Source organism: Pleurodeles waltl, chromosome 7 (assembly GCF_031143425.1).
Source record: "Pleurodeles waltl isolate 20211129_DDA chromosome 7, aPleWal1.hap1.20221129, whole genome shotgun sequence".
NCBI classification, from domain to species: Eukaryota; Metazoa; Chordata; class Amphibia; order Caudata; family Salamandridae; genus Pleurodeles; species Pleurodeles waltl.
Window position 1 is genome coordinate 9,487,500 of NC_090446.1, and position 27,353 is coordinate 9,514,852.

A 27,353-nucleotide genomic window follows, 5' to 3' on the forward strand; every position below is an offset into this window, starting at 1 on the left:
AAATCTGCATGTGTAAATCATACAGAATGGTGCATTTGCACGATTAACTTTTGTGTTTCCTCTCCACACAAAAAATATTTTCTATTTTTTGAAAATGGTGTGCTTCTCCAACTCAATTAAATATGAAGGTCCCTATTTACAAAGTTGTTTCTAGGTGTGTTACTCCTGTTTTAGATGTGAATAACTCCTGAAAATCGAGCCTGATTCGAAAATAATTATTCTCTGAGTAGTTGTGTTTTGTTCGTAAAACAGATGAGAAGCTGGGCCTGATTCGCACATTTGCTAAGAGCAGGATTACGTACATTTTACTCCCGTCTTACATATGTAGTGTTGGGGCCCTAGGCCCTCATGCTACTAGAATAAGTCACACAGACACAGTGGCATGGTCGGGAGAACTGGCCCTGGGCACGTGCGCCCGGCCCTTTTTATTGCCAGGGTCACCTGACCGGTGATGCCTGTGTTGGGTGGGTGTGGGGTGTATGTGGGAGGCCAGCCCTCAGCAGAGAAGCTGGCCAAAACACTAGAACGTGTCCAGCAGGACACTACATTCCTCCAAAACTTTGAGGAACAAAAAACAAAGTCCAACCTGCAAGAGAAAAACACAGTAACAAAAACACCACCATCAGTCTCTCGGCCTCGAGAAGGCAGGCCGCAGGATTGCAGTGGGCAGGTGCAGCTGGGAGCACACGGATCCTTCTGCACGAGTTCATGATTTAACCGGGAACAGCCGGGCACGAACACTGTGTGGAAGAAGTCCGGACTCTGACAGTCAGATGGTTGGTTAAGTGTCCACTGATGCGCCATGGTTCAGTCCAGTGGGCACTCGTGTCGAGGCTGGTGGTGTTTACAGTTCAATTTGTTCGAATAGGGCATATCATTCGAATTGGGGGTGTCATTCGAATTGGGTGCATCACGAGCACTGGTGGAGTCCACTGTGAATCTGCTTGCTGAGACATCCTGGCTTCACGAAGGCCAATCCCTTGACGACGGATGACATCTGTGATGGCGTGAGGTCCTCCTCTGAAACCTTTGTACGTTCTGACCCTCTGATGGCAGAGCTGCTTCCAGACCACCTCTCGGTTTTGGATTCTTCACTATGGAACTTCCTTGAGGCCTTTTCGATGGGTTTGCCACGGGATTGTCATGGACTGTGCTGGGCTGTGTGTGGGCCATCTGCCGGCCGCTGCAGGCTCTCCGACAGGAGCCATGGTCAAATCATTCGTGCAACCACAAGGGTGGATGTTCCGTGGTCAGGGCGCTTGCCGACATGGATCAGGTGCATGTGGGCTCTCAGACGGTCTCAGGGCAATTGTCTATCACGTTGCCAGGATGGGGTCTAGTTGGTGTCATGTTAATTCACTGAATACAGTCTTGGTGTGCTATGACCTGTTGGGAGTCTCCATTGCACAGCCCTGTTTGTCTCTTTGTCTTCACCGGTGGGGCAATGTCCAGTCCTCTCTCAAGCTTGAGAGGCCCCTTGTCTGGGTTGTCACGGGACTGCTTGTGGTCTGCTTTGGGGCTGCTTGTGTGCCACATAGGGCAGCTGCAAGACCTCCTAGGAGCCACTGCCTAGTCGCTCGTGCAATTGCAGGGGTAGATGGGTCTAGGTCACGACTTGCTCTTGTCACCGAGAGCAGGATACAGTCAGGGCGAGCAGTTGGTCATTGGTTGACTGGTTCTGCAGAGCATTAAAGCAGAGGTGTAGGACTCCAGTCTGGTTGTTTAACTGCTCCTTTGATGGATACCGTGATGCACATGGCAATGATGGTGCTTGCCATTCGGAGACCTGGACGACAAGTGATGTTGCTGGAGTGAGGGTGATTGGAGGGACTTCGCCATAGCTAGTGCAGTCTTTCTTTTCCTCATGTGCAGATGCTGGCAGTGATGCCATCTGCTTTAAGCAGCCGGTGACAGGTGGCTTGGACGGTCACACTGTGAAGCGTGGGGCAAGTACGCGGTTTGCGCATGGCGTCTTACGTTTGGTACTCCCGCTGAGCTGTCTCCAGTGACGTCCCCGCACCCCTGTGGCGGTCTTGTCTGTGGGTGCACTCTTTCTTTGTTGCATGAGTCCTCCAACTCTCCACCCTGTTGATCTTCCGTTCTTGTTCTTCTGTGGTCGTCAGGTGTTGCAGTGTGACAGGTGATGTCACACAATCTCCTTTCTTCCTTCTTCATAGCGTGGTGCTGCGCCACGCTTTCTTCTCCTTTGTTGTGTGGACCTTTAGAAGGTCCTGTCCTGTCCAAGGACTAGGCGTTTCTCAGTGTTGCTGGGTGGCATCGTGCCACTTGGGGTGTGCGACTCTCCTCTTGCCTGTTGCGAGTCACTGCCGACTCCGTCTTGAGGCAGTGTGGGGGAGGAAACTCCTTGCTGAGTCTCTGGCCTGTTGCAGGGCAGTGACGGAGGGTAACTTTCTTTTCCGCTTCCTCTTCACTTGAGGGCGCAGCGCTTGCGCCTTAAGGCAGTGCCTTCTCGGCACTGGGTCCTGCTTGAACCCGGGTGTGCTTTGCAGGGGTTGGTTGCTTCTCTCGACCTGCTGTGTGATGGGCCAACAGTGGCCATCTTATGTTACAGAAAGGCCGGCTGGCACGGCCTCTCGTCCCGTGCGTTACGTCACGCTCTTGGGTGCTCTCTCCATCTTTGCGGGCGTTGCATTAGTCGTCGCGTTCTCTGGTGCAGCTCTCTGCGCATGTGACATAGTCTCTTTTTTTTTCTGGGCGTCCTTTCTTAGCGCCTGGCATGTCCCTTTCTTGTCCTGTGGTGATGTCCATCACTGCTGGGACATGTGACGCTCTTACGGCGATGGCCGCCAGGGGCTGCGCAGTCCATGCGCGCTCTCCTCGTGCCTCACGTGGCACTTGCGTCCATTTCTCACCGTTGCAGCTTGGCTGGGACAGCTGCAGTCTTCTCCTTCCCTTTGCAGCGTCGTCCGCGTCGCTTCCTTCTTCCTCGCCGTTTCCGTCCAGGGGTGCACTCTTGGTCTGGAGCAGTCACTTTCTGAAGGTGCTGCTGTAAACTTGCCTTCATCCAAGCTTGTTTCCCTTTAACACAGGACTAGGGTGCAGTACCAACTTTGGCCACTGGATGCCAGTAGTGCACTTTTTTCAACTTGAAATACAGTCTTTCCTTCTACCGACCTCGTTTGTTTTGAAGCAGACGCCGGGTGAAGCCATGCTGCCAGAAGAGTTCTTCAGGCTGGAGGAGGCATGTAGGTAAGTGCACTTTTCCTTCTTTTGCACTTTTATGTCTTCTTTTTTTCCTGTACTCTTGTAATATTCTTTCTTTGCACAGCCTTGTGGTGCAGAGGCAGGCTGACGGTACGAAGTTCAGTGAAGGGGGTTGGGGGCTCCAGGCAGTTGGATTTTTTCCCAGGTGCGTGTCAGCACCTCTCCTCTTCCTTCCACGAATTTTGAAGTTTGTGGGGGAGGCTGTGCACCACCATTTCTCTGCTTGGGTGCGTGTATGCACCATGTACTTCAATTTGTTGTGGTGCGTGTCTGCACCTCGTATTTCAAATTGTTTTCGGTGCGTGTCTGCACCGATGCTTCATTCCACGCGTTTTCCTTGGGTTTTTTTTCATAAGGGGGCGGGGAGCGGCCCTTGGCAATTGTGTTGTACTTGGTGCGTGTCTGCACCATGTATTTCGAATTATTTTCGGTGCGTGTCTGCACCATGGCATTTGAAATTGGTTCACACAGCAGCTGGGGGCCGGCTCTGGGCATTTTCTTTTCTCTTTTGGCTTTGGTGCATGCCGGCACCATTCTTCTTTTCTTGTGCGCGGCCCCAACAGACTTCTCACACGCTGGGGGCGTGCTTCAGCCAACATGTGGGGGGGAGGCGGCTCCGGGCGTTTTCACTCGGTGCGGACGCCACCATCATCTTCCTCTTTGGGCGACTGCAGCCGTTCCGGCAGTGCTGCGGGCCCCCAAACCACATGGTGGGTGCTTGCTGGGCGAAAGGGCGGCCTTGGGCATTTTTCCACTCGGTGCGCAACAGCACCTTTCCTTTCCGGGGCCGCAGCAGCCATTCACGCTGCGGCCCTGCTTTAGACATGATCATTTGTTGGGGGGCAGCCCTGGGCATTTTCTCCTGGTGCGCAACAGCACCATTTCCCTCCCACATCGCGGCCGCGGCAGCCTTCCCCAACGCTGCGGGCCGTTTTGCTTGAGGTAGAGGGGCTTCCTATGTACCCCCGGGCTCACCTCATACCCGCTTGAGTGCCGGCTAGTATTCCCGTTCTCCTCGTCCTTTCAAGGCTCGCGGTGGGCGCCTGTCTGTGCACCAGGTCACCGTCCTGGTGCTCCAGGTGATCTTCTTGCTCGCCGGAGACGTGGGGGTGCCTTAGACAGAGGCTATACTTCCCTCCACGACCAACTTAGAAGTAGCTGTCTGAAGCCACGTAGGGTTGCAGTACCCACTCGTCGCCAATGTAGTGTTGGGGCCCTAGGCCCTCATGCTACTAGAATAAGTCACACAAACACAGTGGCATGGTCGGGAGAAGTGGCCCTGAGCACGTGCGCCCGGCCCTTTTTATTGCCAGGGTCACCTGACCGGTGACGCCTGTGTTGGGTGGGTGTGGGGTGTATGTGGGAGGCCAGCCCTCAGCAGAGAGTCTGGCCAAAACACTAGAACGTGTCCAGCAGGACACTACAACATATAGCGTACTTATAATTTTCCAAGAGTAAAACATGCTTAGCTACAGATGTTCTTGTTTGTTGTTGAAAAGTTTTCTGTGTGACGGCGCTTGGTTACCGTGGACCTATCCCAGGGAGTTCGATCTGAACTAAAGCCCGGGTACCCGAGTGTAAACACGAGGACGCTACAAGTCGAAGGGCGGTTTTCACGTTCACCTTCCTCACGGGTTCTCGTCAGTTCTGGGTTTTTTTAAGTTCTGTAACTCGCGGCCCTACTGATGCGGCCCTGGCTGCTCCTGGGCGGACCCCTGCCGCTGTATGGGTTTCGAGTTTGTTTAGAGCCCGGGCCCGGGGCTCCGAGGGGGCGACGCATCACAGGCGAGCGGCGGAGGGAGCCCGGGGCTCCGAGGGGGCGACGCATCACAGGCGAGCGGCGGAGGGAGCCCGGGCACCGGGGGCAGCAGCACAGGAGCGGAGGCGACATACAGGAACCGCACACCCCACAGACCCGGGGAGGCGCGCGAATGTTTGAACTAAAAAGGGCTTTATTTCCGCCCGCTCCGCCCGACGTCGCCTCTTTATGCAAGTCAGAGGGGGGAATTAAATCACCCGATTATCTTGCAAAATCTACATTTTTCTAGTGTGAAAACGTTGCCGTGTATGAGAAACGTATAAAAACATAATAAGTAGGGAGTTACAAACAAAGATGGACCATTTGTCAAACAGAAAATCCCTGCGACGCGTTGGAACTCAGTAAGTCCAGGCCGCGGCGGTTCCATTACAGCTTCCAAAATGCAGATGGTGGGCGCTTTCCTCTAAGAGACAGTTCCGGTATGGTCGTCACATCCTCTTCCGGGGCAGTGGCTGGGTATCCTGCAATGCGCATGCGCAGACATGACTCCCCGCATTCTGAGATCACCAATGCGCATGCGCAGACACCATACGCCCCAGTCTCCCACCCAGCGCGCAGTGGGTAAGTACCTCCGCTCTGCGCATGCGCAGTGCCCTGGATGTGGCTAGAATGGTTGGTGCCAGCATCTGTTCTACAGCTCCCTTTGTAGCTCCTCGAAGCCTGGTATCGCTCCTAGCATGAGCAGAGCTCGGGCTGTCTGCAGTCAGCTCTTGCCCGTGTCCACGGTCCCTGCCAGGCGCCACGTGTGAGCTGGAATGGACGCCAGAGGCGGGTCGCCCCAGCAGGGCCCAGGGGTGGTGAGTTCTGTTTCTCTGTGTTTATTCTGCTGTTATTGGCGGGGCTTGTCCTGGGGGGAGTTCCAGCCGCGCCCTTCCTGAGGCCCAGGCACGTTGGATGGAACAGTCCCATGGGTGCCTCGTGCTCTGGGAGCTGTGCTGGAAGGAGAGACAGGGCTGCTCTCTGCCTTCATCTCCCCCCTGGGCCTGGGCCCCGGGGCGCTGGCTGGAGGGGCCTCTTGCTGCTGTGTGCAAGAGCTTTACTCTCCTAGCTCCAGGGGTCTGCATGGGGCAGCCACTGCCAGGGTCTCTGCCTGTTTTACAATGTCCCTTAGTCTTCCAGCAAAGCACTGTGCAGGGGGCACCTTCCCGCGTCTCATCGTACAGACCTTTCCCATCCCGCAACTTTAACTTGCTGGTCATTCCTGTTAGTTTAAATAGTACATTGGAAGCAAGTAAGACTGCAACACCCAGAATGCATTGGGTTGTTACCTGACAACCCCGGAATGGAAGCATTGTCCACGATAACATGGAATGATGTGGCCACCATTTGTATGGGATGAGAGCAGGGCCAGGGATCTACCCTACCTGCCCCGTTCCCTCCCAGGCATGTGTTACCTATCTGTCACACACGTAGTGAATATGTCCTTCTACATACCACACTAAAATATTTTAATGTTCAAAGCAGGTAACAGATAAAGATCACGCCACCTCCTTACCAGTGAGAAGCACGCTCAATTGCATGGAGAACTTCATTTCTTTGATCACTGCACAGAAGCAGTCTGGCACCTGCTGTAGGTGCTTGAAAGAGCTGCATCTCTTTGCATGTGCTGCAAGAAATATTACTTCCAAACACATAAATACTAGGTCCAGGCCACACCACTGTTCAGACTACTTAGGCCACCATCCCACCAGAAGGCTAAACGTGAGTTTGCATATAGTATTGCTATGTTGTGCAGTTTTCCAAAGCACATGTAGGGCTTCTTGACACTACATTGGTGGAGCTGAGAGACAGACGCCGATTAAACTGTTACTGCTGAAAGAGCCAGTCCTTCTGAGATGCCATTCTTTGAGGGCTCTCCTCTTCTCTTGGTGCTGTAGTTACATCTGATGGGTCTTCTATTGAAAAAGGTTTCGTTTTGTATTCTTGGTAGTTCTCTTCGTCGCTGTGCCCTAATCCCAACGGTGGGCCTGGTCTAACTCTCCCATTGGAATCGTCAAAAACAGAAGTATATTCCTTATGGCATTTTCATTGTCACTGATGGCTGACACCTTTGTGTCATATCTTTTATCACTATTCGAGGTCCGGGTGTGAAAGACAAACTTAACTTCCTTTCTGTGTGTTAGGCCTTAACTAGGACCAGCTCATGACGCCGAAGCTCAGAAAGTCAGCCTCCTGGTTTACTGTTGACTTTGTCATGGTTCTTTCATGCTCTTTTTATTTCTGATGATTTATGGAATGAAGGATCCCACGGAACGTGATATGAGATCGGTGGTGTCAGCTGAACCATAACAAGCTGAGTGTAGGCTATTGCAGCACTCCATTGGGAATCTGAAAAGGTTCCGCTTCAGCTCTTTGACTCGATGCTTTGTAATTAAGAGTGTTTTCTAGAAGAGACGCTTGATCCAGTCCATTCCTGCATTGGCTGTCTACCAGCAGGCACTGGCGTTGTGGCGAATGGCAGAATTCTCGAGGCATCACAGTAACGTTTCTCCCTGGAAAGGTGTTTATGTATCTTGTTTCCATGTAAAAAACCCCTGTATAAGTACCTTTTTCTGAATGTTGGAAATAACTGTCTCTTCTGGAATCAGTGCTCCATGTCTGGGTGCTGGGAGAGCTAATCCAAAGTAGCATGTGTGTGTCATTCGTCAGGTGCTTTGCAGTATGTGCGCTGTCCTTCTTCAGGGACCTCGCTGTTATGAGGTGTTCGCCTTGGTTCCCACCTCCACCATCCCTATAGGTTAATCTGTGAGAGGCCACTCCTTCAACTACACCTAGTGGCCAAAGCTTTTCCGATATTTGTTCTTGACATTTCAAAACTCCTTGATTTTCAACATGCACGGGCGGCACAGTCATTTTCTCGAGAGATTTCAGCTTCGCTATTCAACAGACTCTCAGCAGGAGCCTTTCTGGGGATACATCAAAATAGTGGCGCATATTCATGTATGCTGCGTGTCCCTTTTGGTTTTGGGTGTGCATTGGCAGTTGGTCTCAATAACATTTCTCAGTTCTCCCACCGAGCAGTAGTAGCAATTTGCAACCACTCGTCATGAGCAGAGGCCTTAATGATTTCATCCAACTAGAGTGGTCTTCAGTTTCCAAGCTCTTTTCTCCTGTCTGATGGGTAGTCAGCTCTGTCGTGTAGTTCAGCCTGTACTTGGCTTTAGACTGGTGCTCCTACCACTGTAGGATCTCTTAATCAATTCATGGGGGACAGGAAGGCACTGATTTTACGAAGGAAGCTTTGTTTGGTCCATGGTCAGGAATACAATTGAAGAAGTGTCCGTAGGTAAATGTGGCAACACAGATCTGCAGAGGTTTGTGTTTGATTCTTTATTGTTATTGAAGTATTTCAGTTCTTTGGGGTTATCACAAGCTTACAAAAGCGATCCAGGCATGTCTCCTCCTGAAGCAAAACTTTTCCCTGCCATCGGTCAGGAGTCCACAACAAACCTATTCCTCAGTTGAGGCTTGAGGCGCGTCATAGTGGTGACAGACACCTGTTCATCTTCCATAGCCTTCCAGGGCATTGAGGCCACTTACTGTCCATGTCCACTCCGACCTGTCCTAGAGCAGCTTGGTCATGTGACCAAGTTATGTTATGAACTCACCCACAATAGATCGCCATGCTCTGGAAAGTTCATACCACAATACCTGCCACCTTCTGAGGGTCACGTGTGTAAAGGTACCTCAGGATACGTGTTAGTATTTTTTCAAACACAATATCGCTCTTCTCATTATCTGTACCATTGTATTACATGGGATCAATTGCTGCATGAACATGTTTGCTTTACAAGAATTTTGACCTTTAGACTACCTTTAATATAATAGTTTCATAACAAACTCATGTTGTCAACAAATGATTACAATTTCAAATTTCTCTGAAATTGGACGAAATCATTTTGATGATAAACCATTTGTTTCTAAACTAATATAGTTACAAGGACATTCATGTGTGTTTAAAAAAAAAAAAATGTGTATATGGCCATTTAATGGGTTTGTGTCCAGGTTCTACAGAGGATATCGGGATGATCCTTGTATATTAGCGTTTGTGGGTTGACGGGTTCTTTGGCAGTCAAAACATGTCCTTCAAACTCTAAGAGGATCTTCAGGAACCTACATGTTTCTCTTTCAAGGGTAATGTTGTAAAGTTTCTTTACTGTGCCCCACTTGCACTTTGGAATTCATGATTCCACCTCTTGCAGGTGGCATAGACTAAACATCCCGACTGACATTAAACAACAACAGCTGTGCGGCTAAGGTTTATCTGATGCTTTTTTGGAGCACATGGGTCATGACCATCATGTTGAAGCTTAGCTTCTTGTTCCTCTGGAATCCACAATGACTGGAAAAAGTAGTTATGTGGTGAGTAGTGTCTTGACCTGCAACTTGCGGTACCCCACACTGAGGATGGGATTCTAAGAACCAGTGAGCTCCACCTTCTGTCATTGTTGGTGGTTGTGATCTGTCACTTAGACCTTCTTGGCCTGTGTCAAAGAACCGTTTTTGTATAAATCTGTTTGCTGTGTTATGCATTCTTCAGATGAAACCATCAGGATGCTCTCTATTTTACTGTTTTACTAGTATTTTATTCAGAACGGATAGCTTTCTTCTGTTAATCTCTTTATTTTCACACTGACACAAATCTTAGTATCTGCTCTTTCATTTATGGATCTTACGTCTCCCTTTGCATAATTTCTCTTCAGAAGTTTTGCATGTCCTCCCGTTTTGTCTCCTTGCCTGTGATTCCCTCCACACTGACTACTATGTCTTGACCCAGCATATTTATTATTTGCACAACATTCATCCCGCAGAGGATATCACGATGCTGTAGCTCACCACGTTACATATATAGAAATACTCTGAATAGGAGCAAGAAGATAGACAATGAATTTGGAAAGAGCCATAATTCTAAGCTTCTTTCTAAATCTAAGATAATCATTTGTGCAGTGAAGATCCCAGGGAAATAAATTCCAGTGTGCTGCGGCCAGATGGGTGAAAGAGTGGCCTCCTGCTCCTACTTTTTCGCCCGTATAGTTTTAGCAAGGGCAAGGTTAGCAGATCCAAGGTTTCTAGTCGGAGTGTATAACTCCATTGGCATGGCACAAACATTTAAATTTAGCCCTCATTTGGATAGGCAGCCAATGAAGAGTCTTAAGGCTGGGGTTCCCAACCTTCTGACTTCTGTGGACCTCCACTTTTTCATTACTGGAACCAGGGGACCCCTACTGAATCATTATTGGAATCCAGGTTCTCCCCACTGAGTCATTATTTAAAGCTGGGGACCTAATCTGTTAAGAGTATTTAATTTCTAAGCAGTCGCGGACCCCGTGAGGAGGCTTCGCGGAACCCCCAGGGGTCCCTGGACCACATGTTGGGAGTCACTGTTTTATGGCATGCAGAGGCAGAGCTGTACCTATCTATGTCACAGATGAGTTTTGCAGCCATGTTTTGAATCACCTGCCAGCGGGAGAAAAGATGGTCCGACATCCCAACATGAAGGGCATTGCCATAATCCAGCCTGCTAATCAACAGGGCGTGTACTGTGGTTCTGCTCCAATCTACAGGAATCCAGTGGAACATTTTTTTTAAGAAGTCTCGACAAGCCATAGCATTTACCACATGTAGCAATGACTTGCTCATGCATAGTTTGAGAGACATCAATCAAGACACCTAGGTTTCTTACTACTTTTTAGGTTTAGGGGCAGATCCTAGGGTTGCTGGCCACCATAATGAGCCCCAAATGTTGCGGGCACCTCCAAAAAGCAGAATTTCTGTTTTTTCTGTGTTCAGCTTCAGACAGTGAGCCTTCATCCAAATTGCTACTTCCTCAAGGCAACTGGGTAGGTTCTGTCTGCTTTCTTCAACTTTCTCACCTAGGGTCCTGACCAATTCTCTGTCATCAGCATATGAGCAAATTTCAAAACCCCACTTACGTACCAACTTTGCGAGGGCTGCCACATAAATATTAAACAATATTGGGCTCATCAACGAGCCCTGTGGCACCCTGCAGTTAGAGCTGTGAAGAGAAGATCTTATAGTTCCTACTTGAAATGACTGAGTCCTCTTGCTCTGAAATGAGCCACAGCATCGTAGAGCTGTAAAATGAATCCCAGCTTCATGGAGGTTCTTTATCAGAAGACTATGTGCAACAATGTTGAATGCTGCTGACAAATCGAGTAGAATCAGGGCAACTGCTTTGCCCTGATCTACTCTTAGTCTTATATTGTCCACATCCACCAGGAGGGTGGCGTCTGTACTGTTCTCCTACCTCACACTTCCTCCTGGAACCACTGATTCCAGTTTTCCTACCTAGATCAACACTCACAGCCCTCAGCCGAATCGGAGGCAGATCTTTGCCTTGTTCCCCACACCAGGCTTTCTTTTCTAACTAGGGCACTATAGGCTCCCCATAAGGCACCTAAAGGACACTATTTGGTCTTGCTTAACTCAGTGCTTGGTGCTCCATGCTCAGTCGTTTCCACATTATTTCTCTTTCCTTGCTGACAATGAGTTGAGACAGTGCTGACATCATGTCGGGTGTGCTGATATCTCTGGGCTTTGTTTGCACCCTATTAATCTACAAATAGATCAATAAACAGATTGCCTCCTGGTGGATCTTACAAGCTGCACAACTGTGCTTCACAGCCCGGGTGTAAAATAGAAAGGAGAAGCTGCCTGCTCCTAGGCATCATGCCTGCTGTAATTTCAAGCCTTAACGTGCCATTAAGGACACCTGCATTGACAAAGCCAATGGGTCTGGCTTTAGTATCCCACAGGATGTAAACACAGGCATTCACAAATGTTGTTTCCAGCTGCTGCGTGCACAAATGCTGTGAAACATGTTAAGACCAGACATATTGACTTTGCCAGTGTTAGGGGAACAGCAGCTAAAAAGGATTGCTTTCTGTATAGAATACACACAGAGGTAAAGATTTGATAGCAACAAAGTGATGCTTCACTGTACGTTTTAGATTTAAACACGTTTTTCATGCATTTCAGTTGAAGCACTTCCAAGAGAACAGAAAGATACACCCACTAGCATGAATGGAAAGAATAAACCTGGACCCACTCGGTGTATTTTTTGGATTAATTGTTAACAATACTTCACAGCTGTAATGATCTGACCTAAAATAAGGTAGAGGCAAATACAAATGGAGCCACGGTTCCAGCTGCTGTTAAGGTGGGTGCTGAAAACGTGTCCGCCTGTCTTTCCATATGCATATTTCTTTACCTCCTGACTTGAGGCAGTGAACCTGAGGCTGAAGGGGAGATGGGTCCATTGTTGGTGGGTATTATGTTGTGAGCTGCTCTGCACACATTCTATCATATGCTCAGGGTTTTTTGATTTTCTTTCTTTTTTTATTCGAAGGAGGTTGCTGAATTTGTGATGTGTTGCTTGTTTTCTCAGGCTCCAGTTTCATTCAGTGAAGTTGCTGCCTGTTTCTCAGAAGAGGAGTGGAAGCTTTTACAAGGATGGCAGAAAGAACTTTACAAGAGTGTGATGAAGGAACTTTACCAAGCTGTGGCATCTCTGGGTAAAGCTGCACTGTTTTGTCTCCGTTGTTTATAATGATTTGCACACAGGGGCATTTTTTGTGATTCCTGTTGGAGAGCGACTAAAGAGTCTTTTATTGACCACCTGATGTTGCTTGAAAATGTGTTAGTTGTTTTTGTGATGGTCTTTTTGTTTTTTTCCCAAGTGTGATTTATAAACCTGCCAAAAGGCATATTTTCTGCTGGATGTTAAGTTTTGTCTGACTCCCAGATTGTAGACAACAAGTGTCTTTACTGAGTTTATAAAGTTAGAATGTGGGATTAATGGCTTTAGTTTCAGGAGTAGATTTAGCTGGAAAGGAAGCATTTGAGATTCTGGCCTAGGACAAAGATCAGTTCAGTTTTGTCATATGCTTTTTCAGAGAGCATGAAAAACAATCTCATTGGTTAGTTTCTCCCAAAATATTTCCAAGCTTTTTTCTGCTAGTGGGCTCGAAAGGCCAAAGGTAAAGCTGGGAGTAGTTGGTAAAGGTGGATAGATTTGTCCTGGCGAGAGGTTCCATGTGAAGGTTGAATAGGTATAGTGAGAGGATGAGGCTTGGTGAAACTTACTTGGTGTGTTGCACCCAAAGGCATCTGATGTTATGTATTGAGATTCTGAGAAGTTTAGGTAGCTGTCTCTATATGTGGTATATCAATAACTATGTATTCTGTGTAAAGAGTCCAGGGGTTCCCCAGTGAGTGAACAGGGCTTGCTATGCAACCCCATGTGTTATATTTAGGATAATGTGGTCGAGCAGCCTTAGGCTTAACACAGAGGAGTGCAAGACATTCACAAATACACACAATGGTCAATAAATAATACACATGACTCAAAAAGGAAATCCACACCAATTTATAAAAATAGCAGGTATCTTTATATATGTTAAGGCACTTTATCATTACTGGAACATGGGAACCCCCTGAGAATCCAAGGACCCCCTCCACTGACTGCTGGGACCTAATCTGTTAATATTATTTAATTTTCCAAGCAGTCGCAGACCCCCTATGGAGGCTTCGCGGAGCCCCAGGGGTCCCCGGACCACAGGTTGGGAACCACTGAGGTAGACTATAGCGACGTACAAGATCAATCTCCAGGCCCTAAGGTGAGTGGTGGGCAAGGTCCAAGGCAGCACCAGCAATACACTACCAGCAGCACAGGGGTGGCCGGTTGCATTGAGCACAACAGTGTTGGGTTACCAACGTGTTTCAATAGAGATCGGTGGCTGAAAAAAGAGGCTGCAGGCTTTGGCTAGGAAGCCTGGTGGGCTGAACCAACAGTGGGGCTCAGGCGTCATGATGGTCAGACTCGGGTAGGGAGCTTTGCTCCTCTTCTCCCTGGCCCAGGGACGACGGGTACAGAGGTGTCTTCAGGGGTCGGGTTTTCCTTACCGGAGCGGTCGTGGTAGAGGGGGGCTGCATGCAGAGGCTGCAGGTGTCATTGGGAAGGCCAGGAGGGGTGCAACTACAATGGACTTGAACTGTGGAGGCTGGGGACCCTTGCTGGCACTGGTGGCCCACTTCAACTCTGGTCGAAGACAACAGGCGCAGTGGTGACTTCGGGTATCAGGTTTTGGCAGTTCCAGAGGCTATAGGGTCCTTTCTTTGGAGTTTGGAGGAGAACAGGTCCGCTGTTCACAGGAGGTCTTGAGCCTTTCGAAGGCAGGCAGTCCTCCCAGGTTTCTGGAGTGACAGCCACAGGACGAGTCGACTTTGGTGCATTTTTCAACAACGGATACAGACAGGCTGGCGGGGTTGGTACCAGGTCAGCTGCTTCTTTTCTCTTCTGCTCTCATGGCTCTTCAGTGTCCTTGGTTTTGTTAGGTCGTCAGGATCGGCCTCTGTGGTGCTACAGGCGTTAGGGGAGTGTCGGGTAGTAGCCAATGGGCTACTGAGCCTTTTGGTCACTACGCCCCCTCTATGACCACCTCCCGTGGGAAGTGGGCATAACCCTGTCCCAGTATTGCTAACTCTACCAACACTAAGATGGCAGATAATAAAAGGAGGTGTCCACATCAGGCAGCTCACCTTAGGGGTGGGACTGAACTGAGAGGTGGGCACACGTCTATGCATACTAAATTTCCCACCTGACCCGGTGCCAAATGGGCCCTGGGGCATGGGGGTCGGCATCTCTCCTATGAGGTAAGCCAGATCTGCATATCAAGGGTGGTGAAGCTCACTGCCTTGGAATGCAGAATTACAGGTCATCCTGTTGGGTGGGGGTGTTTAACTTTGTTTCTGACCTCCAGACAGCAAAAACGCTCACTCTTGGTGGTCAGATTCTCATCTGTTGGTGGCAGGCTGGCTAGAACTAGCCAGTGACCTCACCAGCAGCAGTTGGTAGGTTCTTAGAGGGCACATCTACGGTGCCCTCTGTGTGTATGTATTAATAAACCCATCACTTGCATCAGTGAGGGTTTATTAATATGAGATGTTTGATACCAAACATCCCTAGTTTTAGTGAAGCCATCATGTAGCTGGGGAACTCATATTGACCAGTGTCCAGCACATATGTTTAAAATGGCTGCACTGCACACTTACTATGTCTAAGAATCGACAAAGACATAGCAGGGGCATATCTGCTAGTAAGATATGCCTATACATAATAAAATGCACCCTGCCGTAGGGCTGTAAAGCATGCTGTAGGGTGGACTCACCTATGTTACAAGCAGTGTTAAAGGGGCATGGCATACAGGCTGTGTGACATGTCCTGTTTTCACTTTTAGGGAACACCTTGCCATGCAGTCTGCAATCGCAATCTACAGGCCCTAGGTACCAGAGTTACCATTTACTAGGGACTTACGGAGGTGGTAAAGGAGCCTGGTCACTTGGGGATCAAGTGACCAGGTGTCTTATTTTTGGGAACGGAACAGTGGCCTAGGGGACGAGGTTAGCAGGAACCAAGTGCTTTTCAGTCAAAGTTGCATCAAAAAGTGCGGGGGGAGATACTGCAAACAGAACCCAGTTTCCTACAAGGAGATAACCAATTGAAAGAATTTTAGAACAGGGACAGTTATTTATTCCCTAAATCGATAGGAGTAGAAGAACGTCCAAGGAGAAGCTCAGCAGGGGGTTGGGTGCATGCAGGGGGTTGGATCAGAATTAGATATTAAAATATTAATTACATTAATATTGAAACATACAAATTCACTGAAAAAACAAAGGTTACTATTATAGCTAGGAAATAGAATTAAAAAAAAACATAGAAATTTACTAAAGAAAACAAAAGTTACAGGGACGTTATAGTTAGATTCTGATTTTTCAAAACCATAGAAAGTCAGCAGCTAGTTCTACTTCTCTCAAGTAACTATAACTCTGCCTCAAGGTATCTATAAATCTCACCCTTGCCATGCACTGCTAATTACCCCCACCTGCTCCAACACACATGAGATCTTATATGACATAATTGATAATATCACTGCAATATTTGCTGTAAAATTATTGATCAGAAGACTGCATGACTGGGGCTCTTCATATAAACAAAACACAGCGTCTCAGGTAGGTGGAGAAATTGCTTGCGGTGGCTGAACCTTCCATGCTGGAGCACTGACTGTCATCCGATCCTTCACAAGTACATGCAGTTGCACAAACATAGAGGTCATTGCTAAATACCAGTCTGCCACTACTGTTGGCACTGAGGGGAAATAGGAGTCTGAACTTGGGGTCCTGGCTAACCGAGACTAAGCAGAGGCATGTCACTGCCCGAGAGCAGTGGCAATAAAAGCCAGGTGTTGACTGATGGAGTAAAAAATATGGAACTGGCGGTATTACACCAGGACCAGGCGCTTCTGTGTGGGGAGAATCGAGAATGGTAAATGCCTGCCGGAATGTGATCTCACTGGATACGGTTGCACACCCGGTGGGATTGCCCTAGGCTGCAGCCATACCGGTCTCAGGTGTGTTGATGCATTTAGGAGGTTACAGGTGAAAACTTGGTACTTAATCCTCCATTGACTACGCTAGGACCAGGAGGGATCAAACGCACCCAAATACACAAAGCTGTTCAGGAACATGGTCGGCAAGGTTGCGAGGCAGGGCAGTGCCAGATTGTGGGGGCGTGGGGAGTTACAGAGCCTGACACTTTGGAGAGTGGGTAGGACTGGTGCATGCAAGCCGAACACACCATGTACAAATCGTGTGGGTGTCCACAGAAATGTGGCAATGTGTGGGGCGCGTGGAGAGAACCACAGAACATGCACTGAGTGAGGTGGTTGGACTGCACAGCCCATTGACTCTGCTTAGGTGAGTGCCTGATCCTGGATGTGCCAAGAGGAGATTTAGCCACGGAAGGCTACTGTCCAAGGCTGAGAAGCTTGTGGTGGATTGTGGCGAGCTTTGTTGACTGCCTGGGATGTCAATGATGAGTGCATTGGACAGCACGCACGCGCCGTACCAGTCTCACTTATGCTGGAGTTGTGATTATGATTGGCGTAAACCACAATCAAAATGTTTTTTAAAAAAATGAATATATTAGGACATGAAGATGAGATAAGAAATGTAAGTTTAAGGGACAAGCTAGCTGGCTCTGAAAAAAGCATCTGCTGTTTGGGTGTTAAGGATGGCAAATAATCCAAAGTAAAGAGGAGTGAATAATAGTTTTAGGGGTAGAGCCCCCTCTCTGTACTGGGCAGAGTCTCCAGTCTGATTTTTCAGGTAGAACAACACTATCAAAGGGACCCCGATCCTATGGCAATAGTGCCAATGGAACATTACCAGAGGGCATCGCCGGCTAATTGCTCGACCCTCTCCAGGTCTGTATACCAACAGCGAGAAGTGCTGATGGCACACTCGTGTGTGTTTATAGATATATCTCACTCTCCAGCCTTGTCACCACCTGTTCGCACCACTCTGGTGTAGGCAGTAAAACACCTGTGCTAATTCTACCTATGTCCCGGGGGGCGCATTCGTATTACTCTGAGTGACAGTTTTACAGCCTCATCCGAGCTGTCGCTTTCGCAAATGGTCCTCCTTCTATAGCGCTTATGTTGTATGATGCTTTTCATCCACATTTTGGTATAATTTCTTATCTGATGATTGCCCTATGTATTGTGTATATATTTTTGGTGTCTGCTTTTTTCAGGCCCTCTCATCGCCACCTCCATCTTTTCATTAAAACCTGCAAAGAGGGATGGGCTACAATTCAGGGATCCCCAGGACTCCGAGATCAGAAGCTTCTGCGATTATTATTCAAGTGAGTGGGACGTGGAAATACGCTGTTCAACGTACTCGACAGTGAACACAAGTGCAAATGTACTCACTGATTTACCTCGTTTATGCGCGCACGCTCCCTATTTTCACACAGTACTTTGAAGAAGCTGGAATGAGTCAGAGAGGTACAGAAGAAAGTGTATATTTTTCAACCAGATGAGAACAAGATCTTCCTAGATAAGCTTGTTCTTCAGATTTGGAGTAGCACCTATCAGGACAGTCTTCGTGGTCTAGCTGGGGGTGGACGATGTAGGGAAACATTATTGACAAAAAAAACAAAAAATCCAGTTGCTGCATTTCTGGTCCTCCAAGTATATGTATCAGGTTGGCCACTGGGTGGAAATGCAGTTCCTGGGGGTGGTACTGACCCTGGGAAGGAAGTGGGCTGCAAACATTTGAATCATTTAAAATCTCTGAGAGATATATTTCAGGAGGTCCAAGTGCATGCCCTTCCCCTAGTCAACATGAGACATGTTGGTGGTGTAAATAATTCATTTGTTGGGTTTCTTCTGCCTTATGTTCTCCCTGTCCATAAGAGCAGTAGTGCATGTGACAGTTTTGGTATGCACCTCTTGCATTCTACTCTCCATAACATGAAGGGAAGTGATCAGCCACTCGGGTAACAAGCAATCAAGAGATTTTTTTGTTGTTTTCCTTTTCTTCTCTTACCACTGGAATGAGCAAGCTGGTGGGAGGATGGGGCCAACTCCTCAGAGTACAGCACATTGTTGTGAAATGTTAAATGATGCATAGAGAGCATCTGACCCAGACAGAAGTCAAGAGGTTAAACATAGAAAGTGCTGTCTTAGCTTCTCTCTCCATCTCCTGGCACCAGGGAATGCCGCTCAGTGGCATAGTTTGTGCTTGGAAGAGCTCCTGAGTAGATTAGCCTGCTGTCTGAATCCCATGATCAAGCCTTGAAGCAAGGTGTGAAATGCCTGCACCAATTACTTCAATACTTGAGAATAACATTGTTATCTTCCACTTCCTATTGACATTGGTGCACAAACTGATGCGCTGCTCCAGGCCGTCCGTTGCTGGTTGGTAGAGAAAGCTTGGTCAGCATCCTTCCAAAGACGATTCAAGGACGGGAAGAACGAACCCCACGACCTGTCACGAGACGTAGGTCACGGCTCTAAAATCCCCACGATTTTCTGTTTCATTGAATGCCTTTTGCTTCCCCTTGGGCATAGAGGGCAGATACCCTCAGTGTGCCCCTGTGATAAGTAAAGCCCACCAGACACCAGGGATGTGTACTGGGGATAGCAGTCTCGCCCCCCTCCACCCCCTCCTGTGCCCCCTGCCAAACCCCCCTCCCGACCCTCTCTACACCCCCCCACCAACCTTCCTTGGTGGAAAATGTAATAGTTATTCCTGTAAAGGAGTGTCAGCAAAAACACGTTTTCAAAAACTCAGTCTCATGCATTATTCCTATTTCAAATTTCAGAGTGGTATAAATGTCAGATTGATGGCTACTATTAAAAAATGCATAGTATTCCTTGCTGATCAATTCCTTTCTTTTATTTTTCGTTTTTATGTAATAAGTTGATTTGATATGTCCCAAGTACGGTGCTTAATCTCTTTAACTAACCATTACTGACCTCTGAATAGTTGTGCTTTTGAACTTATTCGCTCTTTTTAGGTATTTTTTGATATTGTATTTTTTCTCTCTTTATACTGTTTTAGTCACACGCATTGCTTTACTTATTGTATTATCAAGTTGGGTTTATGTTGTAAAGCACCCAGGCCCTCGGGTTAGGTTTACTTTAAAAACACCAAACTAAAAAGGACCACAAATTAAATCATCAAACGGGGAAATGTATTTAGTGGTAATCGCTCTGATCGTGTTTCTTTCCCTTTGGAATCCTACATCTGTGTTCTCTATAGCAGGACCGACACTGGTTCCATCATCTAGTGATGAAGATGACGACAGGGACTCCTTCTCCCTGGACCCGAAGGACTCTGAAAGAAGCGCAGGACTGGGCCGTGTCAGAGGTGAGCGTGTTGTAGTTATCACTTTGGAGTAATGTGCATAAGAAGTGGTTATTACCTTCTGACCCCTTGACTCCCCTCTTCAGAAGTCCTAATTACTGTTAGTAGTGTGAGATGGACAAAGCATCTTGGACAGGCTGTCTTCTAGTTTTTGGAGGGTTACAGCAGCCCTTCCCGTCCTTAGCGAGTGTGAGTCCCACCTGAGACTGTGCTATTGCTGCAGATGTGCCTGATCTTTGAATAGGAACCTGTTGCCAAACATATCTGAGATGTAAAGGTTGTGCATTGACACAAAAAGGGAAGAGAGGAAAATGTCCTAGAACTAAAATCAAAGCAGCGTGTGTTGCAGCTGTAGAGGCAGCAGCTTACATTACCCTTTGGCAATCTCACTTTATACCAAGTGGTGGCTTCAGATGTGTTTTATGATCAGTAGTTAGCTCACCAAGCAGTGTAGTTTGGGCTGTTTGGGAGCAACAGGGCAAAATGAACCTCTGTTAATGCGAACGACCTACATTTCTAGTAGGCATGGCACCTGGCCCCCGTAGATTCAAGTCTCTGCAGGCATTCATAAACAATCTACTAATGTAAAAGAGTCCTCCATGGTATCTCACCTTTCCTGAGAAGAGCGCAGTAACACATCTGCATGCACCCAGTAGACAGGACAGTCTCTTTCCTCTCTCATAAATGAATGTCTAGTTTGTCAAAGTTATCCAATAAACCTGATTCACCTCACGCTTGGTCTGGCCGGGGCCAGAGGTCTCACGCAGACTCTATTGGGCTCTGCTTGGTAAGAGGTCTGATCTCTTGCTAACAGTAAATCTTGCAATCTAAAGGCCCGATAACGAGTTGAGGCTTTATTTATCTCCCTTGATAAATAATGATACCATGGATCACGTTATTTATCGGGTGTGATAAATAGCACCCGGTAGGAGTTTACGGGGAATAACGTGCAGATTTTGTTGTTTAATGCTCTAAAATCTGCATCATATGGTAAATAGTGTGGATTGTCCTCTGTTAAATTTTGGCAGGATTGACCTGCCAGCATTTAACATAGGTTGAGTTATTTAACACATCTGATAATTAATTTCCAAATGCATTTAATACCTTGAAACTCGTAATTCCAACCCAATGCATAAACAGGGGTTAATGCATGGGACAGAATATTACGAGAAACTTGTAATCCGGTTCCTAATCTCTTCATTTCCAGCTCCTCCTCACTGCAGCTGTCAACGGCTCAAACATAGTATCCTGATCGGTCCCCTGACTTAACTCACAACTGGGGAATGAGGCATACAAAGGGCACGAAGTATAACAGGAATTTATAGGGGGTTGGTCCCATGTGTCCTTGCATGTTGTGAGCACTCGGGCGGCGCAGTATTGAGTCTTGAGGACAGTAAGGTTCTGTGCATTTGGGAGGGAAGTAGCCAGGCTACCGCTGATGCATAAACTGGCCTTTACCTGGCCTGCTGAATGGTCTCAAGTCGTGTAATAGGTAATGCGGGACAGTCCTATTTCATATAATTAGAGGTGGATGTTTTTTTCTTAACAGAACGTGCATGTAACACACCCGTTGTTCCGTTCAGAATGAAGGAAGAAGAACAGAGCTGTTTTACGGACTGTCGCGACTCTGGACCCAGAGAGGACTCCATCAACCCTGCAAGTGAGCAGATAGCCACTGAGTTTAAGAAAGATGCGATTCCTGATGAGCCCCTGTCCTCACACCGACAAACCATTTCTAATCTCTTCTTGCCTAATCATCCATACTGGTTACATTAGCCATCCTAGTCCCCCCCCCCAAAAAATGCACATTTTAACATTTGTTTATGCATTGCTGATTTATTGAGTTAAAATTGAGGACATTGTATTAGATTTACGTCCTTTAATTAGCCCTTCCCTTTTAGGTCGAGCGCGCAAGCGCTCTGGCCTGTTGTAATCTGTCTGTGGGCTTTTAACCACGCCCACCGCACGCCCATCACTATCACTCATTCGTGGGCTTGCCTTTCAAAAATCCTTCTTATCATTGGTAAATGCTTTACGTTTGTACCTCTTTGAGGCAGTTTTGTTACCGCCTTGGACACTTACACTGTTACATGGATAATTGCAATTTTGCCGGTAGGTTTGACTGCAAGCAAACTTCTTCTTCCTTTTGTCTCTCCTTCGAGCTCATGGCGGCCGTGGCGCTTTGAATCTGCTCGCTAATCTCAACTAATGTTTTACACTTTATTTTCAATTTATGTGGCAAGAAAAGTCCAGTTAGGAATTCACAACGCTAATAGCTCTAACTTGAGCAGAAGCGAGAAACACTGCATTGCTTTCCTCTTCTTGAGCAACACCTTGCTATGTTTCCCCACTTTCTTGTTATGTTACTTCCGGGGCAGACAATCTTTGGGCAACATATTAATGGAACTTTGTTCTTAAAAATGACCTGAGACCATAATAGAGTATCAGCAAAGGATCTGGTGTGAATAACCGAGGTATGAATCACTAAATGCACTTGTTTTTATTTTTAGGTAACTTTTTAAAAATGTTCTATGGGTTGGCGCATTCTCCTCTTCCTCCCCTGAAGACATTCTTTACTGCCAGTTCTGATTCTCTCTTCCAAACTCCACTTTTGCTACTATTGTTCTTTTTAATCGTTGCCTTACTACTACTGTTGTGTGCCACGACACAGTAGGCGTGCCACAGTGTGCGTCTCGGTAACACAAGAGTCCCTTCTGTTTCAGCTGTTAACCTAGCGAGAGGGCTTGCAGTGCACATACCCCTCTGTTCCCTGTTACCAAGGTGCCTGTGATCCTCCAGTGCCTTTCTGTTTCCAGTACTTGAAGTTGAAGGTGGATTTGCAATTTATTCCCTTTTCAGGTCTGGCTACCCAGTGCAGTTGTTTCGACCTTATGTGATAGACCACAAAAGAGCTTTCAGTCATACTACTGAGAAAGGGGCTTTCTCCCCTCCCATATGCCGGTTGCTTTTAGGATAGCATTTGATTGGGCAGAATTTGTGTGCTACCAGTGAAGAAGGGTGTTTTATTGTACATTCTGCTTTGTCGGGAAGCTTATGTTCGATATAGCAGGTCTGTTTTTTTAAAGTGGCGATCAGCGATGAAGGCTTTAATCCTGGTCTGTTTATTATGAAAATTTACAGTAAAAGGAGTAGGCCCGACTTATTGTTTATTGTGAAAAGTGTATCTTGAAGTCAATGGTCATTAAAGAGTCTGCTGTTATCAGTCAGTGCTGAAGCCTGCAGAGAGCTGTTTTGTTACATGGATGCTCACAAATTACATTGTAGGCAAGTGTTTTTGTTGTTGGTGCCACCCTCTGACAATCATGATACAAGATTTTTGCTGGGATAATCTTTGTGTGGGGCCCTTTTGTGAGGGGTTGTATATTGTTTAATAAACTTATCCATGATGTTTTCCACCTTGTGCACACTTCAGTAGGCATGTGTTGCTTACTGGTAAATGCTGTAGGCCTTACATATTAGTGTGGGAAAGGAATGCCAGATTCTATAAGACTAATCTGTTTATTATAAAAGTTTATCACAGGCATTAGGCCTGCATTATTTATTGTCAAATGATAACTTAAGCCAGTAGGCCTGTAACAGTGGATTGTCCTCACACTTAGTTAAGGGCTGCAGAACAGGTATTTATTTGCACGAAAACGCAGAGATTACCATATTAGGCCAGGCCTTTAGCGTTTGTTACCTCCGTGGGGTTAGGCTTGTGTTGTGCGATTCCTTGTTATGCCGTTTTTGGAAGGGGTTGTATGTGTTTGCTGTCTGTCATTTTGTTTATATGTGTAATTTTACGAGGCTATACAGATGGCTTTGTGTCAAACATTTGCATAGAACAGGAAGCCGGTGTTTTCATGGTGACAAGCCAGTAATGAAGGCTGCAGCCCTGATTAGTTCTCTGGGAAAAGTTCATTAAAAGATGGCATAGGTCAGATCTGATTATTATGAAAAGTTGCAACAAAGATACTAAGTCTGACTTATTGATTGTGAAATAACAATGGTTCTCTTGGAGTCACAAACCTAAGCTCCCTTAGCTTAAACATTCACACAAATACATGAATGTTACATAATTTAGTAGCACTTAGTAAAATTAGCCAAATCCAAAATGTACATCTCCAGGATTATGCATGGGGTGCTTGAGTGAATGGTGCAGTGAACGTGAGATATATGACCAATGGTGCACTAGGTCTGAGCTGAAAAAACAAAACGGAAGTACTGGAGTCCTATTTGCTATACAATTTTCAATCTTGACTCCTAGTTAGAGTACAATTTGAGCGAATGGAAATAATTGACAGTCTACATGTCATACCATCGACGTTTCAACTGTTATATTTTCAAAGGGTTCTTGATCAGAACTAGTTGGTAGCACCAGGAAATAAAGACAAACTGGATCAATCATTGGGCTGTAGTGACCACCTCAGATCACAGACCTGTATCCTACTTTTGAGGGTCGGCACTAGGAACACTGTGTAAACAGTAGCTCTTGAGAAAAAGTCCCCATCAAAACGATCAGTGTTGAATTTCAGGCTTTGACGCCAACTGAACAGGGTTGCTGTGAAAAGCATTTTTTAAAGCCAAACATTTACGTGTTGAAAGAATGTGGATAAAGTGAGTAGGATTATTACTGGTGTTGGTTCTACCATCAATACAAATGTAAAAAAAAAAAATACTTGTTTGTCCACTCAGAAAATAATAAATTATACTTTGCTATAGTACGTAAAGTTACATTTTCTTCTCGGGTTCGTGACACTTATGTGGCGGGCATCATTACCCAGTTAAGCTATACTCCTTATTTCACCACCGAACAGACCTAGTTCAGCGGTTCCCAACCTTTTTACTTCTGTGGACCCCCCACTTCATCATTACTGGAACCCGGGGACGTCCACTCAATCATTATTGGAGTCCGGGGCCCCCCAGCAAGTCATTACTGGAAGCCGGGGACCCAGGCCTGACCATTGTCGTTGCTTTGAACTGCAATACATAAAAAATACAGAAGCAAGCATTCCATCAAACACGTACACAAATGATAACACATTTTATGTAACTTACAAACAAATAACATAAAAAATAAAAATAATAATTTTAGTAGGAAGGCTGGAGTTTTCTGAATTCAATTGAAGCCACACATCATCCATACTGTATTCTGTTTGATGCACCCGCACTGCTCCCACGAATCAATCTAAGGATGTTAGTTTAATTTTTAGCCTCCAATTTGAAGTTCCTTGACATTTACAGTACCTTTTAACATTTTCAATTGTACATTTAGTCACTTTATTTATATACACGTTATTAATCTGTTAATATTAGTTAATTTTCTAAGCAGTTGTGGATCCCCTGAGGAGGCTTTGAGAACCCCTGGGGTTCTCAATGAGTCAAAACCAGCCCACCAGGTCAGAAAACCAGCCCACACACTGATCTGTCAGATGAGTCCTCCTGACAGATTGCCATATATGCTGGTCAGACCCTGGCTATGTGTTCTGCATCACTATTTTCTGTGATTTCTGCCTCTCGATGGTTGGAATCATCTTGGGAAGGGTCTGCATTTGCATGCTCTGCACAGTGTCTTATAAACGTCATCACTGCCTGAGAGCTGCTTAATAGTTGTGTTTTTGAAACATGAATATGTTACGAAAAGGTCCTATGTTCCACTAACAGTTTTTGTTCAGCTTGAAGCCTTCATAAAAAGGCCTTTGGACGAAACGGCCACGCTTACGTTTTTGAAGGGAAGGGTTCTGTATCCTCATAGGTGCTTGGGCCACATTTAAGATTGGCTCAACGTCCTTGAAGAGCATCTTGGGGCAAACATCAGGTCTCTGAGCACTGAACTCCACCTTCTTTCTTTGCTACAGAAATCCTTCTGATACGGTCACATTGTCACAATCCCCTGCCTCGTACCAGTCAATTGCTTCTATGTTGGTGACGCTTGGAGATTTACACATTGATGTGAGTCGTTGTCTGCACATTGTCTCACTTTAGCTTTTCTCTTGAACTTGTAAAAGTAAACTATTGGGAATAAAGTCAAAAGATGAAGATGGTTCTCAGTCTGAAATATGTGTGTCTGAAAGGGTTAGCTGTCGCTACTTTCATTCAAATCCGCTGATCTTTAAGTATGCTTGAGGACTAAAGGACAGTGTGCCTGTGAAGTAGAATTTATGACGAGGGTGGAAAGTTGTGGTTGGAGAGTGTAAGTGTACATGACATCTGGAGACACATTTACTATTGTTTTCCTCTTTAGCTCCTGAGGATAACACGCAGGTTGTGTCGTTTGTTATGAAAGAAGATGAAATGACCCACTCAATGGATCTTCAGCAGTCGAGAGACAGAATCAGGTGTTCCCCAGGTGAATACAAAGAGCCCATGACTTCTCCATGCTTGACCCAAACATAAAAAAAGTTTCTAATTAATTAACAAATTGTTTCTAATTAATCTGATTTGTGACATTCATCACCCCAGTGGTGCAACTGTTAAACCTTTTACTATTACAGTATCTGTGCTGTCAAGGTTGTTTCAGATTTCCATTTCTATTTTGGAAAACATGCTTATCTCATTTTTCGTAGCGTGACCAAACAATTTCCCCCTTTCTGGGGCCAAAACTTTTGATAAGTGCAGCCATAGCCGGTTGTCCAACTGAGGTATAAAATGATTTATTACATTCATTTCAAATTTGTATTTTAATTGTGCAATAATATCTTGTGACACTAGCAAGTATTAATCTAGTACTGCAGCTCAGAGTGATATATTTTCTGGGCTAGTCTAAGTGATCAAGAAAGGCCATGACTGGGATCAATCATTGTAATGTTGATGTGTGTCTTAAAATTCCAGCAGAAGATCACACCACTGAAATGCTCTTGTCCTTCTGCCGCAAGTATTGTAATTACGGTTTGATGGTATTTATTGAACATTACTGTCTCTTTATCTACATTTATTTTTGAGGCTATCTTATTCACATTTATCCACATTTATTTTATGTTTTGTGAATAAATAAAGTTGTAATATGTATATTTTCAGATTTATTTAACCAATAAACGTGCACTCATAAATTGCAGCCTGCCGGGTTTTAGCATATTATGAAGACAAAAATAACAATAAGAAATTACACCTGTATGAAAAATAGCATTTTAGCACAGAGGTATGTTGAGAAATGCAGTCATTTAAGGAAATCTCATACAGTTTTTTTTAACTCCCCATGCTGTCCATCTGCACTGCTAATGACATGGAATTCAAGAAGAACAGCATATTAATTTGATTAAAAGATATACAATTTTCTGTATTTTTCCTCTTTTTAAAATAAATACAGACCGGAAACATGCCGATTTCTGTCTGTATTTAGCTGTAAAACTGAAAACTGGGAGCCTTAATTATAATCACCGATGAACACGCTCCATACTAAAGTATTCAATGCTCTGCCTAAAAATATCCAGTCGTGTGTCTGCTGCACTGATATCACTCGCCTGGCTGCTGATGAATCAAAGGATCTGATTCTAAACGGTTTAGCTTGCATGTAAGGTCTTGAACAGGAAGTTTGCCAAAGTTTCCTTCCAAACTCTTGCTTCCATGACAGCGAAAC

The 27,353-nt window shown here is 46.1% G+C and overlaps 1 protein-coding gene across 4 annotated transcripts in view; it reads left to right on the forward strand.

Moving 5' to 3' along the window:
- Nucleotides 1-5,602: 5,602 nt before the first annotated feature.
- Nucleotides 5,603-27,353, forward strand: part of LOC138303540 (zinc finger protein 169-like) — a 34,624-nt gene continuing 12,873 nt past the window's right edge. The window contains exons 1-6 of one of the 4 annotated variants that reach the window (XM_069242772.1): nt 5,603-5,841; nt 12,453-12,579; nt 17,658-17,768; nt 19,673-19,780; nt 21,327-21,437; nt 26,022-26,126. In XM_069242772.1, the coding sequence (XP_069098873.1) occupies nt 5,800-5,841; nt 12,453-12,579; nt 17,658-17,768; nt 19,673-19,780; nt 21,327-21,437; nt 26,022-26,126 (604 nt within the window). In that variant the 5' untranslated portion in view covers nt 5,603-5,799. The remainder of the gene's footprint in view (nt 5,842-12,452; nt 12,580-17,657; nt 17,769-19,672; nt 19,781-21,326; nt 21,438-26,021; nt 26,127-27,353) is intronic. The other 3 variants (XM_069242769.1, XM_069242770.1, XM_069242771.1) reach the window with 3 other exon arrangements.